The 14,711-nt window shown below is 32.8% G+C and overlaps 1 protein-coding gene across 1 annotated transcript in view; it reads left to right on the forward strand.

The window, feature by feature from the left end:
* DOCK7 (dedicator of cytokinesis 7) overlaps window positions 1–14,711 on the forward strand; it is a 228,751-nt gene that overhangs the window by 90,715 nt on the left and 123,325 nt on the right. The window contains exons 15-17 of the mRNA XM_037743095.1: window positions 6,942–7,059; window positions 10,361–10,431; window positions 14,485–14,623. Coding sequence (XP_037599023.1) covers window positions 6,942–7,059; window positions 10,361–10,431; window positions 14,485–14,623 — 328 coding nt within the window. The remainder of the gene's footprint in view (window positions 1–6,941; window positions 7,060–10,360; window positions 10,432–14,484; window positions 14,624–14,711) is intronic.

The following is a 14,711-nucleotide window of genomic DNA, read 5'->3' on the forward strand; positions in this document are numbered from 1 at the left end:
GGTTACAGTAAAGGTAGTATTCCATAGTGATTAAGAGCATGATTCTGGAGCAAGACTTCCTGAATCGGGATCCTGGCTTTGATACTCTTCAGCTTTGTGACCTTTGGTCAAATTACTTCACTTCTCTGAACCTCTGTTTTCTCATCTGTCCAGTAAAAGTAACACCTATTTTATAGGTTTGTGTAAAAGATTTAAAGTTTATATTTTCAGAGCACTTAGAACATTACCTGGTGTATCATAAACACTACACACAGTGTTATGTATTAGCCATTTTTGTAGTTAGAACTAATCAATGCATTTGTACCCATACTATAGTATTTTACTGGTGAAAATTAATTGCATATTAAGATAATGTAAATTGGGAAATTTTGTTGTAGTCTAGATTTTCTGAGTTTTATTCTCCTGTACCTTTGTAAAGAATTGTATGTTTTCATTAGGTTGTGTATGATTTTTAAGTGTCCAATATAGAACCACAAAATGTTAAGAAAAAAATATTCTTCATATTCATCCTACCCTTTACTGTGGTTCACATATGGAATTATAAATTATAAAAGTGTGTGTTGAGCTAGAGAAGAAATTCAAATTTTCTCCTTCTTTAAATAGAAAAGTTACAATTGTAATTATTGGTCATGAAAGACGTATTTCAAAACTTCTCTTAACTAAGCTGTCAGCTTTTGTGGCTTATGACTATTGACCCTGATACTTCATCCACTTGCTAGTTGAGGGAGAATATAGATTGGCCAGCTTCTCTCCTCTATTACACTGTAAGTTCTTTATTGGCAAGATTTATATGTGTCTTTAGTTTATATTCCTTATAATGCTTTAGCAGTAATGCCTTACACGTTGTAGAAATAACATTTATTGAATGAATAAGAGAATGATAAAATCAACATATAGGGATTTTCCAACTGCAAAACGTTTATGTAGTAGTGGTTACCCCCTTTTGATATAGTAGGTTCTTTTTAAAGAAGGGAATTGGAAGAGTAGCCCCTTTTTTAGTGCATGGAAGTCACTGAGCACTAATACCAAAGAGGGCCTTTATGAAAAAATTTCCTTCTATATTTGATAACTATACTAGGATACTAACACTTTTTGCACAATTTGTGCAATTTCTCACAAATAACACTGAGTAGAGGTAATGGTCACATAGTCTTGGTTTCTAGTATATTGTCTCTTGGGATAAATATCTGTATAATTTTTTCCTATAGTAATTTGAACTACATTATTGATTATAATTAAAGTAAGTAATTTGCCTAATTACCAACTGCAGAATCATTTCAACATGGGAAAATGCAATGGAAGTAGTAATTTTATAAATGATGTTCTGTCTGCCTTTTATTACTTCCAGTCTGGGTACACACTGCTGAAAGCAGAATCTGATCTTTGCTTGAACTTGCGCCTATTTAAGTAGAACCCTGATCCAATATAACTAGTAATGTAAAAACTAAAAAATTTTATGCCAAGGAAAATAAGAAACTTGTAAGCAAATGTAGGCCCTAATTTAAGGATTCCTAGTTCCTAGGAACCAGTATAAACATTTCTTAGCTACAGAGAATTTTAGGACATTTAAGAGCCTAAATTGTTTAAATTCCAAGCAAGGCAAAGTCATTTATCCTCTATCAGGTTGTGTAATCTTATGGAGATATGACTTTAAAATAAAACACAAGGTATTTTGGCACTTTTTTTTTTAACATAGTGTCTCTTTAATTTCTTCCTCTTTAGCTATGATAATTTGTTTTTGAATTAATGTTGGATACGAAGATCCTGAAAGTAACTATTTGAGAAAAACCTTTATAAATAGAAATGTTTACATTAAAGAAAAAATAATACCAGAATAATATATTCACTTCGCTCTCTCCTTTCTTTGTCCAGAACAGTTACTGCCCAATGGAAATATAGTGTGAGCTATAGAGGTACTTTAAAAATTTTAGTAGCCACATTAAAAAAACTGAAAAGAAACAGGTGTAATTAATTTTCAGAGTAAGTTTTATTTAATATAAAAATTACCATTTTATTACTTGGAATGAAATAAAATTGCCATTTTAATATGTGATCCAAGATGAAAGTATTAGATATTTTAAATTTTTTCATACTATTCAAAATTTATTGTATGTTTTATAGTGATAACATATCTAAGTTAGAACCACTCACCTTTCATGTGCTCACCAGTCTCATTAGACCATCTTATTGGACGTTGTAGATCCAGAAGTTAAGTGAGCTTTGAAGGAATCATTTTATCTATCTTACTGTTTTGTGTGTTCACTATTAATATGTTATTTTATACATGTATATTTTTTAATTGAACAACCATATCTTTGGACATGTAAAGATTTTTAATGCTGAAAGTACTTGTTGTGAAAACTCAGGTATTTCAGAAACCTTAAAAAATAAAAATCTTGACTCTGTTAACTTTTTGGATCTATCATACCAGACTCTTTGACTAGCTAAACATAATTTTTTATAACACAAATGGGATCCTGTTATATATAATAGCTATATATCATTCAATATCTTAGTATTTTAAAATTTATTTTCCTCTGAATGTCTGTAGAGTTACCACATCCTTTTTAATAGCTGCAAGTTACCACATGCTTTTTAATAGCTGTTTAATCCTCTCTTATATAGATGAACCTTAATTTAATCAGCCCCCTTTTAATCATTTGTTAACAATTTTCTAATTATAAACAGTATGTGTAGCAAATGCTTTTATATATGTATATAAATATTTTCATATACATTAATAGATGTTGACTTTTATGATTGCTTTTGTCAGACTGTCTTTCAAAAGGGTTGTACCAGTTTACATCCCTGCCAGGAGATTCGAGCTCCTCTTTTCCTATGTCCTTTTATGAATGCTTTGAATGAAAAAGGCAAAAAATGTTGATAAATCTAATAGACAGGTATATATCTAGTTTGTTTTGTGGGCCACCTCTGTTGACCTCTTTGTGAATTATCTGGGTATATATATGATTTGCTCCCCTCTTTGTTCCCCCCTTTTAAGTTTGTCTCTTTCTAATTTTAGGAATTATTTACATATTGTGAATACGAATTCTTTGTCATATACGTAACAAACAATAGTTTTTTTTCAGTTTGTCATTTTCTTCCACCTGTGTTTATGGCATCACTTGCTGTGTATTAATAGATGTTTTAAAATGTATATCTTATAAACGTTCTGGCTTATGCTAATAAATGCCTTTCTCACTTGTAAAATCTGGTCTCTTTAAAGCTCTTCTAGTATTTTTATGATTTTATTTTTATTATTTTAGCCTTTGATTAATCTATGATTTATTTTGATGAGAGATTGAAGTATGAATTCATCTTTTTCTCACCAGATAACTAGTCAACTACCTCAACATCTTTCATTAATTTACCTTGTTGTTAATTTGAAATTTCTTTGAAGGAGAATTTTAAATGCAAAGTAAAGACTTACTAGACTTATTTGGGAATTTATTAATGGAGTTAGTAGTCAAATGGAAAACAATTTGGATTCAAAATTCAAAACTGCATGCCTTTCACCTTCAGAGATGAGTTTAAAATTATATTGCTTATATTGGAAATCAAACATAGTTTATAGATAGTGTTCAGTCAATTTCTATTTAACCTAGAACCTAAACTCCTAGCAGTGTTAAGTAACTACATTTTTAAATGCGGTCTGTACTATTCATTCATTTATTTATTCAGTAAATATGAGGCACTATTTAAGGCACTGGTAATAGAGCAGTTACACAGATAGACCAAGGTCCCTGCCCTCATGTGTTTTGGCTGTATTAGAGGAGATATAAAAAATGAGAAGTAATACATAAATGAACAAGATAATTATAGATTGTATAAGAGCTCTGAATGAAGTAACAAAGTGGTGTGATAGGGGAACATCTTGTCATAATAGAAAATTGTCACAGACTACTATGATTGAATCAAAAGCCAGCTTGAATTTTTTTTTTTTTTTGCCAAAGATGGGACAATTTAATCATCCATGAGAATAATAACTATAATATATTGAGACTCATCAAATATGTTTCATCCATGAGTTTATAAGCGATACTTTAAAAAAAAAGATGCAATTGATCCCTTTTGGAGGATTGTAGTGCACCAATTTATTATTTTGCAAACTGGCAGATAATGGAAAAGAATCAAGCATTTATTCCTGCCTCTCATATAATGGTTCACTGGCAAAGCAAATGGTAGATGAGGGTTAGCACTCTTCATAAAGGTACATCAGTTGCTAAATTAAAAAGAAATGATAGAATATTACTATTTGGCAACCTCAATGAATTAATGGATTTAGGTGGGCTGGGCACTGTGGCTTGTGCCTGTAATCCCAGCAGTTTGGGAGGCCAAGATGGGAGAATCACTTGAGCCCAGGAGTTTAAGACCAGCAGGATCTGAGGCTGAGGCGGAAGAATCACTTTAGGCCAGGAGTTCAAGGCTGCAGTGAGCTATGATTATGCTACTACACTTCAGCCTGAGCAACAGAGTGAGACCCTGTCTCTTAAAAAAAATAATAAATTTTTAAAATGAAAAATAATGGATTTAGGCATTGATCATCATTGTCTACTAATTGTACAAAAGGAAGCAACCAAACATTTCCTGAAAAAAGAACACAGTATCCTTTATAAAGTGATCTTCCTGAAAAAAAAATTCTAACCTAAATATGACTAAGGCTGTAGATTCAACTCTCAATTTACAAAAAACACAGAAGATCATCTCAAGTGACACTATAGGAGTGCAGTCAGTAAAATCTAGGCTCTGGAAAATCTACATAGAAATAATTCACTTTCAGCCGGGCGCGGTGGCTCAAGCCTGTAATCCCAGCACTTTGGGAGGCCGAGGCGGGTGGATCACAAGGTCAAGAGATCGAGACCATCCTGGTCAACATGGTGAAACCCCGTCTCTACTAAAACTACAAAAAATTAGCTGGGCATGGTGGCACGTGCCTGTAATCCCAGCTACATAGGAGGCTGAGGCAGGAGAATTGCCTGAACCCAGGAGGCGGAGGTTGCGGTGAGCCGAGATCGCGCCATTGCACTCCAGCCTGGGTAACAAGAGCGAAACTCCGTCTCAAAAAAAAAAAAAAAAAAAAAAAAAAAAGAAATAATTCACTTTCTTCAACAAATAAATCATAAGGATAGAAAAGATGGGGGATCTTATAAATGAAAGGACTTCACCACAGACAACTAGGTTCCTAGTTTTTCCTCCTATAGCTTTTGCATGCCTGTCTTATAACACTGTTGTTTTGAAGTGATCTGTGTTTAGGCATTTTTATCCCATTATATACTGTGTTCCTCAAGACCAGGATGTGACTTCTTAAATCTCTCTTTTTCCTTTTCTAGTGCCCAACACAATGCCTGACATGTGTTGGAGCAATCAGTAAATGTTTTCTTTATAAATTTTACTTGATGATTTCAGTGGTTGGTCAGTCATAGTCAGACTAGAAACTGACCAGTCATAACAGTTCCATATTTGCCTTTTATACTTTTTGGCTATTTTGAATGCAACTGATTCTTCTCCATTTTTTTTTAGTACTTCTAGTTGGTATGCTTATTGTCAAAGACATTCCCGTCCTCTAGCATGGGAATTACTTTATTGCTTTTTCTAATTATAAAGATAATATATTACTTTAAAATTTTAAATAAAAATGTATAAAAAATGAAAACCATTACTATTAACTAAAACACACTCAAGCCATCACTATTATTTTTTAGAAACATAATTTTATCCATTCTCTCTCTCTGCCTTTTCCCACACCCCCACACAGAGTTTTCCACAAATAGGGTAATGCCACTGTATATCCTGCTCTAGAACCTGCTTCTCCCTCATCCTGTGTCCCATTCAACATGCTAGGTATCTCTTTCTACATCAATAAATATGGCTGTACATTGTTATTCTGGGGACGCTATTATATTCCTTCTTAATTACTGTATCTTCATTAACCAACTCAGTACTAATGAACATTGCTTTTCTTTATAATATTGTGTAATCATCCTTTTATCAAAAATTTTGTAGTAAATTACTTTGAACATTGTCATTTGTACATGTGTGCAGTTTTCTCCTCAGATTAGAGGTGTGTTTGTTGGGTCAAAGTGCGTGTTTATTTAAAACTTCTATATTGCACTACTACTCTTCAGAAAATTTAGATCTGGTTTCATTGCCCCAGCAGTTGATTAACAAGGTTCCGTTATATTCAGTGTGTTGTTCATTGGCTCTAAGCACTAGTCTTTAGGTAAAGTAACTCTGATTTTTGTTTTTTTTTTTAGCTCTTTGGTGTCTTTTCTTGAATTATTTCTCTTCTGTGTGTTGGCAGCAAGGGCTATTGAAGTTTGTCTATGATAAAGATCATAAACTGGACAAGAATTCAAATAAATCCAAATTAAAATTTTATTATCTTGTAGGAACTAACTAACTCTATTATGCTCACCATATTGTAACATGTCTTTAAAAAATGATGTGGAATATTATACTCCTTAAAATTCTTAATCACATTTATACAGCAGCCACATTTATAAATGCCATCCTATTTATATGTGCTTGGAGGAACTATTTAGAAATATTAGAAAAATATTTGAACTATTTCTTTAACTTAATAATGTTTCAGTCCATATTCATTTATTCCAGAAGTCTTTTGTAGAGTGAAGATAATGAGTTTTGAAGTCAGACTGACCGGCACTCTGATTTCAGCTTTGCCTCTTACTTCGTTGTATGAGAAAATCAGTTAACTTTACTGGATCTCAGTTTATCTGCAAAATCGGGACATATTTGATTGCTGTGTATTTGAACGATTGCTCTCAGCATCAAATAAAACATCACATATGAAAATGCTTAGCATAATGGCTAGCCAATATCAGCAAATCAATATTTGCTCATTTATCTTGTGGTATTTTGTGAGTGATACATAGTGTTTTTTAGATATATATTTATTATCATCTATACTGTTGGTTTCACAGAAATCTTCTCTACATATACCCTCAGAGTCTTAATTTTGCCAATCGTCAAGGTTCTGCTAGAAATATAACAGTGAAAGTCCAGTTTATGTATGGAGAGGATCCAAGCAATGCCATGCCGGTAAGAAATGTTCTTTACTTTTCCAATTTTTTGTATACAGTTCAAGTAGACTTCTTTTTTTCTTTTTTTTCTTTTTTTTTGATAGCACTTGGTTGACAGCTCCAACCTGGAAATTAATGTGATCTTTTAAGCCAAATTTCTAGCTACATTACTTTCTGTTATAGATAGTAATGACATTACTTAAAGACTTACTTATTTATAGAAGACTTGGTATATGTTAGGCACTCCTAGAAATACAGAGATGAATAAGACTTGTAATCCAGAGGATGTAATATGAATACATATAAATCTAAAATAGTAGTTTTCAAAAGAGGGTCAGATCAGTATCACCTAGAGAACTCTATCAAAGTAGAGATATATTTCCTGTACTTTTGACATCTATGATTCTTATTCTCCTCAACTCCCTTTAGAATGTAAGGCCAGTTAAGGGAGGTGGAAAATGATGTGTGGTATGTGAGGCTGTGTTAGTTGAAAATGCTCCACAGGTGATTTTAATATGTATGACTTTTCCCATCTTGGTTGATAAACTCTGGTATTAGTTCTCAATCTTGGCTGCACATTAGATCCACCTGGGGAGCTTTTCAAACCCAGTGCTCAAGCTGAATCTCATTTAAATTAAATCGTAATTTCTGGGGATTGGACCAGGTATCAGTATTTTAAAGTCTCACCAGGGATTACATTTTGCAGACAATATTGAGAACCAAGCTATGTGCTAATTTTTAGATGATCGATATAGGGATTCAAAGGAATAGGTGGTTATTCAGAGGTGGGAGAGAATGCCTTACTGAGATAACAAGCATCTCATGGAAGAGACACTTTTGTGGTGACCAAAGATCATTAAAATGTTAATAGCAATGTGTTTGTAGAGTGGGGGAAGGAAAGAATTTCAAGCTGGGGAATGCCCATGAACAGTGATGACAGTGGTGAGTTGCCAGTGAACCAGAGCACTGGAAGAAAAATCAGAAGTAGTAGGTTGAGACCAGACTAGAGATTCTTGACTGTCCAAATTGTCATTCAGGATTTGTGGGACACTAATAAATCCAAGTTTCATGAGAGTGAATTTTTGTGTCAACTAAAGTTTGTAATATATGGAATAGAAATATGCTATTGCTATTGATGCTGAACTGCTGAGAACCCTAGTGGGATGAAAATGAGCTAAGAACAGGTGCATTGTTAACAATCTTATTTTATCCTTCCATGTCCATCTTTTAATGAAGTTCTTCTGGTTTTCCATATACTAGGAAAGATACATTTTCTTCTACCCTATTGCCTCAGTTACATCAACATTTGTAGATCTCCTTGACAACAGTGAGCACAAATTATTCATCTTTGTATTCTCCTATGGCATTTTTTTTTCCAGATTATTGCATATAATACATACCGGTAAATATTTGTGGAATAATTGTAGAATTTATTTTTGAGGTTTGAAATTCACATGTCATGCTTTATACTAGTTCATTTCTGCTGAAGAAATGAACATACTGTGATAGTTGATGAAAAGATACTAGATCTTGGAAATATATGCTTTGTCCGCCTATGCGTGAGTTGCCATATGAATTTGAGCATATGACAAATGTAGTATACGTAAAGTAATGTTTTTATTGTTGACTTAACAAACTCTTCCTTATCTTATCATATATATATGGCCTCCTCTACAGAACCCCAGCTGCACCCATCTTATATTGGCTGTTAGACCACTCCCTCTTTGGTGCTACCATAGCATCTTCTCACTTCTTTCATAGGACTTTATCACTTTATGATTCTATATTTATTTCTTTACCTCACCCATTAGATTGTGAGCTCCTTGAGGGCAGGGATGATCTCTTACTTGTATCTATATCTTGGACTCCTATCACACTTTTGGATAAATAATTGATGCTCAATCCATATTGCTGAATGATTAAAAATACATGTCAAATGGTCAAAAAGGAGCACTGTCTGCTTTATGTCATTCATAATATGAAAATAAACAAGTTAGTTTGTGAAAAGTGATAGCTACTCAGAGGGAAAAAGGTACTGCATTTCTTTTACTTGTATTTTATTAATCATATGAAAATATAATATTTTTATGTGTGAAGTGGCTGATTTGAAAGCGTATGTAAACATAGACATACTGTGTTTGCTTATTTTTTTTTTTTAAATAAGGACTGCTTAAATGGGTCCTAAGATAATTTTTTGATCATGTAATATTGACATAATTTTAAACTTCATAATTCTGGCACAGGAACAATTTATGAAAGCATACTAAGGTATTTGCAAATTGATGAAATAATGCATATCTTAGGAAAGTCATAATTATTACACTTGTATATACCTTTAAAATAAAAGAGCCTGCTTGAAATGTTGCAAAAAGAAACAGAGAATCCTGCTAATATGCCTTTCTAATTAAGGAAGATGCAAATTAATCTCTTTATATAAATAATAAACTTTGAGTTGTTTTACCAGTTGTGTTGATGTAAGTGTGCTGACATGTTCACATAGCTATTCACGCGTATTTAAAGATGGCTATACAGACTTAAGAGTTTAATCTCTGGCTAGATAATGCTGCAAGTCTGTCTGTCTCACATAGGAATTATATCTGTAATCTTGACATTGAGCCATTTATCCAATCAGCTGTTCTAATTGTCCACAGTACTCCTGTTACTACTTCAGAATTCAAGAGACAGATATACAAGGCTGAATTACTTTACCTATAAACTTATTCCAAAAGTGGCATTGTATTCTTTTTAATGTAGTGGATTAAAAAATATATATATATATATATATATGTAAAAATATAAGATTGAAGCTTTCCTCCATTGTAGTGTAGCTTGTAGGAAATATTAGAAGCAAAGGGTACATAGCTTGACCTAAAATAGGATTTCTGATACCATTTATAATTTATATTTGACTTTCAGAATGACTCTGCTGTTTTAGTGTTGAAGCCAATAATTTGTATAGTATATTTATGCCACCATTTATATTTCTTATATAAATTCCAAATAATATGCTACATCTAATTTAAAATTGAATTCTTCACCTTCTTTAAGAAAAAGGAAAGAAATGTATCAAATTTCCCAGTAGATATAAATATAATTGATAGAAACTTTTAAAATGTTTGTCAGATGGGTCTGTTGTAGAACAGAAACTTACATTTAAGCAACTGAACTTTTTGATGAACGTCAGTAGGCACATTGTTCTTCATTGGGCTGATTTTGCCCATTTTTCTCAAATAGTTATTAAATTAGAAAAATTCTTACATAGATATGAATCATCCAGCATTTACTACAACAAAGTTTCAACGTGCTGTTATTTGTTTCAGGTAATCTTTGGTAAATCTAGCTGTTCAGAATTTTCAAAGGAAGCCTATACAGCCGTAGTATATCATAACAGGTACTGAATTCAAATATTTCTTTCAAAGTTACTCACTTCTCAGTGGCATTGTTAGCACTCACACTAGTGTGTTTACGAAATGCTTTACTGCACTAAATGTGCCAAATTCAAGGCTGACATCAGTTATAATTTTCAACCTGTGGATGCACAGCCATTTTCTGTTGACATCTCGAATATGACTTTGTACACCAAACATCTTTTCTATTGAATTCTTTGATCCTTTCATTTTTATTATATTGTTATTGATTATCATTGTGGCCACCGGTCCTTTGGTCTTTCCCAGTTATTTCCACCTGACAGTTTGTAGTAACTTAAGCCTTTACTAAACTTGAACACATTAGTCACTTAAATTGGTGATGTTATCAGTATCTGCTAATTCTTTGATTTAGTGACTTGCCATTTTTCTTCCTTGGGAAATTGCTAACTTTGGATAACCTTTAATTTCTGCTTTCTTTTGGGGGGATGATTGAATACTGTTGGAGAAAAATCACAAAATTTTACTAATCAAGACTATCACAAATTGATGTTATTGTATCATATGATAGGGCCACAGTAATTCATTTTATCTTTTTTGGCCCCATAGCTCTTTTGTAATCTTACTTTTTTTTTTTTTTTAACACTTTGCCCTCATTTAGCAGTAGCTATAGGAGTTTCTTCTAGCTCCTACTTTTTTTCTGTGTGCTTTACTCTCAGCATTCCTATTTATTAAGACCATCCAGCTTGAGACCCATCAACTTCTCTATGCTTCATCTCAAATTATCTCTATACTTATCTGCCTTTCCTTCTGTTTCAAGGGGAGTAATGGCCTACTCCCTGTTCAATGGGAATCTTTTCACCTCTGCTTTCAAATGATCCTTTTAACCTCTCCCAGAATATAAGTCAATCAGTTATCCCGTTTTTTGCAGTCTCCTGCTTCATTGGCTCTGTCTCTTATTCTCAAAAATAAGCGTCAGTTTCCATGTTTAAAAATACAACAGTCCTTTCTCACTGCTATTGTATAGTATGTATTTTCCTTACCCTTCTTAAAACTTTCTTCTTTCCTATCTTTATATTGTGGCCTTGTCTTGGGCTTCCTTCTGTGTCTTTGAACACTTCTTATTTTCTATAGTAGTTATTCTTTTTCCCATAAGTGTAAGGTATTCCACACAAAACACTAAAGTTTTGCCCTTAACCCTCATTCTTAATATATTCTTTTCTTAAATGATTTTATATGTATCTCTCAGAGTTACATTTAATGAAAATGCTGCTACTTTAATGTCTATGTGGATTGTTTCCAACTCTATTTTTAGTCATACCTTGCTTCTGAAATACAGATACTTATTTTTGGTGGCCTATTGGACATATTCATTTGGATACCCTGCTGTCTTGTCTGTGTTCATGTATCTATCACTGACTCTTGTCCTGACCGTATGTCTTTCTTACTCTCCATTTTTATTAATAGTACCACCATTTTTCCAGTTACTCTGGCTCAACATTTAAGACATCTTTGTTTTCTCCCCCTCCTCTCCCCTCCCCTCCCCTTCTCTCCTCTATTCTGTTAAGTCTTGCTGATTTCCTTTGACTTTATTACTAAGTATATCCTTTGCTGTCCTATTTCTGAGCCATTCTTGGATTTTTTTTTTTCTATTATAATACCAAATTCCCTTATTTATTGAACTCCTACTCATTCTTCAAGGTCCCTATCAAATATTACCTTCTAAGTTACAATTCCCTGATCTCAAACTTGAAGTAATCTGTTAAATTCTGTTCTTGAAGCATATAACCCTATATGCTATATGCCAGGGGTTGGCAAACATTTTCTACAAAGGACTGGATGGTATATATTTTAGGCCTGTGGTTATATGGTCTCTCTTGCAGCCATTCAACTGTGCCATTGTAGTGTAAAAACAACCATAGACAGTAACGTTACAAGTAAATAGGTATAGCTGTGTTCCAGTGAAGCTTTATTTATAGACATTGAAATTTGAATTTCATATAATTTTCACATGTTGTGAAATATTATTATTCCTTTTTGCCCCCAATCATTTAAAAATGTAAAAGCCATTCTTAGTTTGTAGGCTGTACAAAACCAGGCAGTGAATTATTTTTAGTCTATAGGCCATTTTTTGCCAACCCCTGTTTTATAGCATAGCTATTGATATATATATGTCTTATTTATATTCCTACTAAGTTGCATACTTTTTGAGAGTAATTGTTTTTTAATGTTCATCTTTAAAACCACCACAAAAGTAACACAATGTTTAGCCAAAGGTGGGCAATTAAATCTGCTTATTGAATGAATAACTCTCTTAGATACTTAATTTTCAACAAAAGTCTTCACATTATGTGATTTTTAGGACAAGTGAATTAAAGCACTGAATACCAGGAAATGTATTGATAAAGAAGATAGTAATTTCTAAAAATAATCCCATTTTATTGCTAGGTCTTTATTTTTGTTGTTCTCAGCATTAGTGGGATCAAAATTATTATGCCATCTGACATTGTTGGTAAACTCACTTTCTCATAATTCACTGGTAGTTGGTGGGATTAGTAATAAGATGCCTAGTGTCTTTTTTTTTCCCACCAAAGTCATCAAGTGCTCAGATGGCTAGCCTTAGCTATCTTTCTTGTTGATATTATCAAAAGCCTTGTTCTACTTAATATTCCTGTGTTCAATCTATATCTTTTAATGCTTTTGAGGCTTATTAGAGATGGAAAGATAATTGACCTATAAACATCTAAGGAAAAAAACCTGATTGGTGGTTAAAGATAGTTGGAGCAATATGGTTTGGTTGCATTTTTGTCTAATATAATTCTGAGAGATACTATCTCAATATGGAAGGTTGGGATGCTAAGGTTTTATTCCTTTTTGTTATGAATAGCAGCCATGCTTTTCTATAAAAGTAACCTCTTGGGATTATTCTCAGTGAATATTGAGAAGAAAGTTTGTCATTGGTTTGATCAAAAAAGATATTTATTGTATTCTTAGAAGTCTGGAAGCGCTTCTAAACTCTGAGACAAATGTAGTACGTGGGCATTTCCTGATTTTATTTTATTTTTGTTTGTTTTAGCAGTCAATTCTAGTTCGTATTTTGGTAACTTTTTAAAATTTCTTTAACAATGAAATAGTTGTTAGAAGACAGTCTCTAGAACAAAACTTGATTTTTTTTTTTTTTTTAAGAGACAGGGTCTCACTCTGTCTGGAGTGCAGTGGCAGGATCATAGCTCACTGCAGCCTTGAACTCCTGGGCTCAAGTGATCCTCTCATCTCAGCCTCCCAAGTAGCTAGGACTTTTCTTTTTTTTTTTTTTTTTAAAATTTTTTGTAGAGATGAGTCTGGCTATGTTGTGCAGACTGGTCTCAAACTCCTGGCTCCAAGTGATCCTGATGCCACAGCCTCCCAAAGTGCTGAGAGTACAGGTGTGAGCTACTACACCTGGCTTCCAAAGTGATATTTTGATATTAAGTTGTCTAAAGATGCCTTTTTTCCCTACTTTTTTTTTTTTTTTTTTACAAAAGGATGATATAAATTGGTTTTAATATGAAAGCATACTCCTATGAAAGAAAAATGTTTTGTATAATGTTTATCAGAATTGGCTCATGAATACAGAACTCCCTACCTTAGTCTCTTTTATAGAGCTTCCAACCTAATGGAGATCTCAGGATCAAGGTGGTTATTTATGAACTTTTAAATAGTAGGATTACTCAGCCCATTAAGAAAAATGGGATGAGAAGATCTAGTGGAGATCTCAGGATCAAGGGATGAGAAGAAAAATGGGATAAGAAGATCCAATGGAGATCTCAGGATCAAGGTGATCATTTATGAACTTTTAAATAGTAGGATTATTCAACCCATTAAGAAAAATGGGATGAGAAGTTTCAGAAACAGTAGCAGCTCCCTTGCATGGAAGTAGGATTTAGTTATTTAGAGATTGGGGATAAAGAAAAATATTTTGGACTAGAGGAAAAATTAAACATGAATCTTAAACTTAATTTTTAAATTATTCAAATATACAAATATATTATTTTGGACAAATTACTGACTGTTGATTTTTTTTTTTTTTTTGTATGAAGGTCTCCCGATTTTCATGAAGAAATCAAGGTTAAGCTTCCTGCTACTTTAACTGATCATCATCACTTGCTTTTTACTTTTTATCATGTTAGTTGTCAACAAAAACAAAATACTCCTCTTGAAACACCAGTTGGATATACAGTAAGTCGTTTTGATTAAATGTTTAGCTCAAAGAGCTAAAATAATGGTGATATTTAAGATATAGTTGATATTTCTTGTTATTTGTGGG

Source organism: Cebus imitator, unplaced genomic scaffold, assembly GCF_001604975.1.
Source record: "Cebus imitator isolate Cc_AM_T3 unplaced genomic scaffold, Cebus_imitator-1.0 Scaffold135, whole genome shotgun sequence".
In the NCBI taxonomy this organism is placed as follows: Eukaryota; Metazoa; Chordata; class Mammalia; order Primates; family Cebidae; genus Cebus; species Cebus imitator.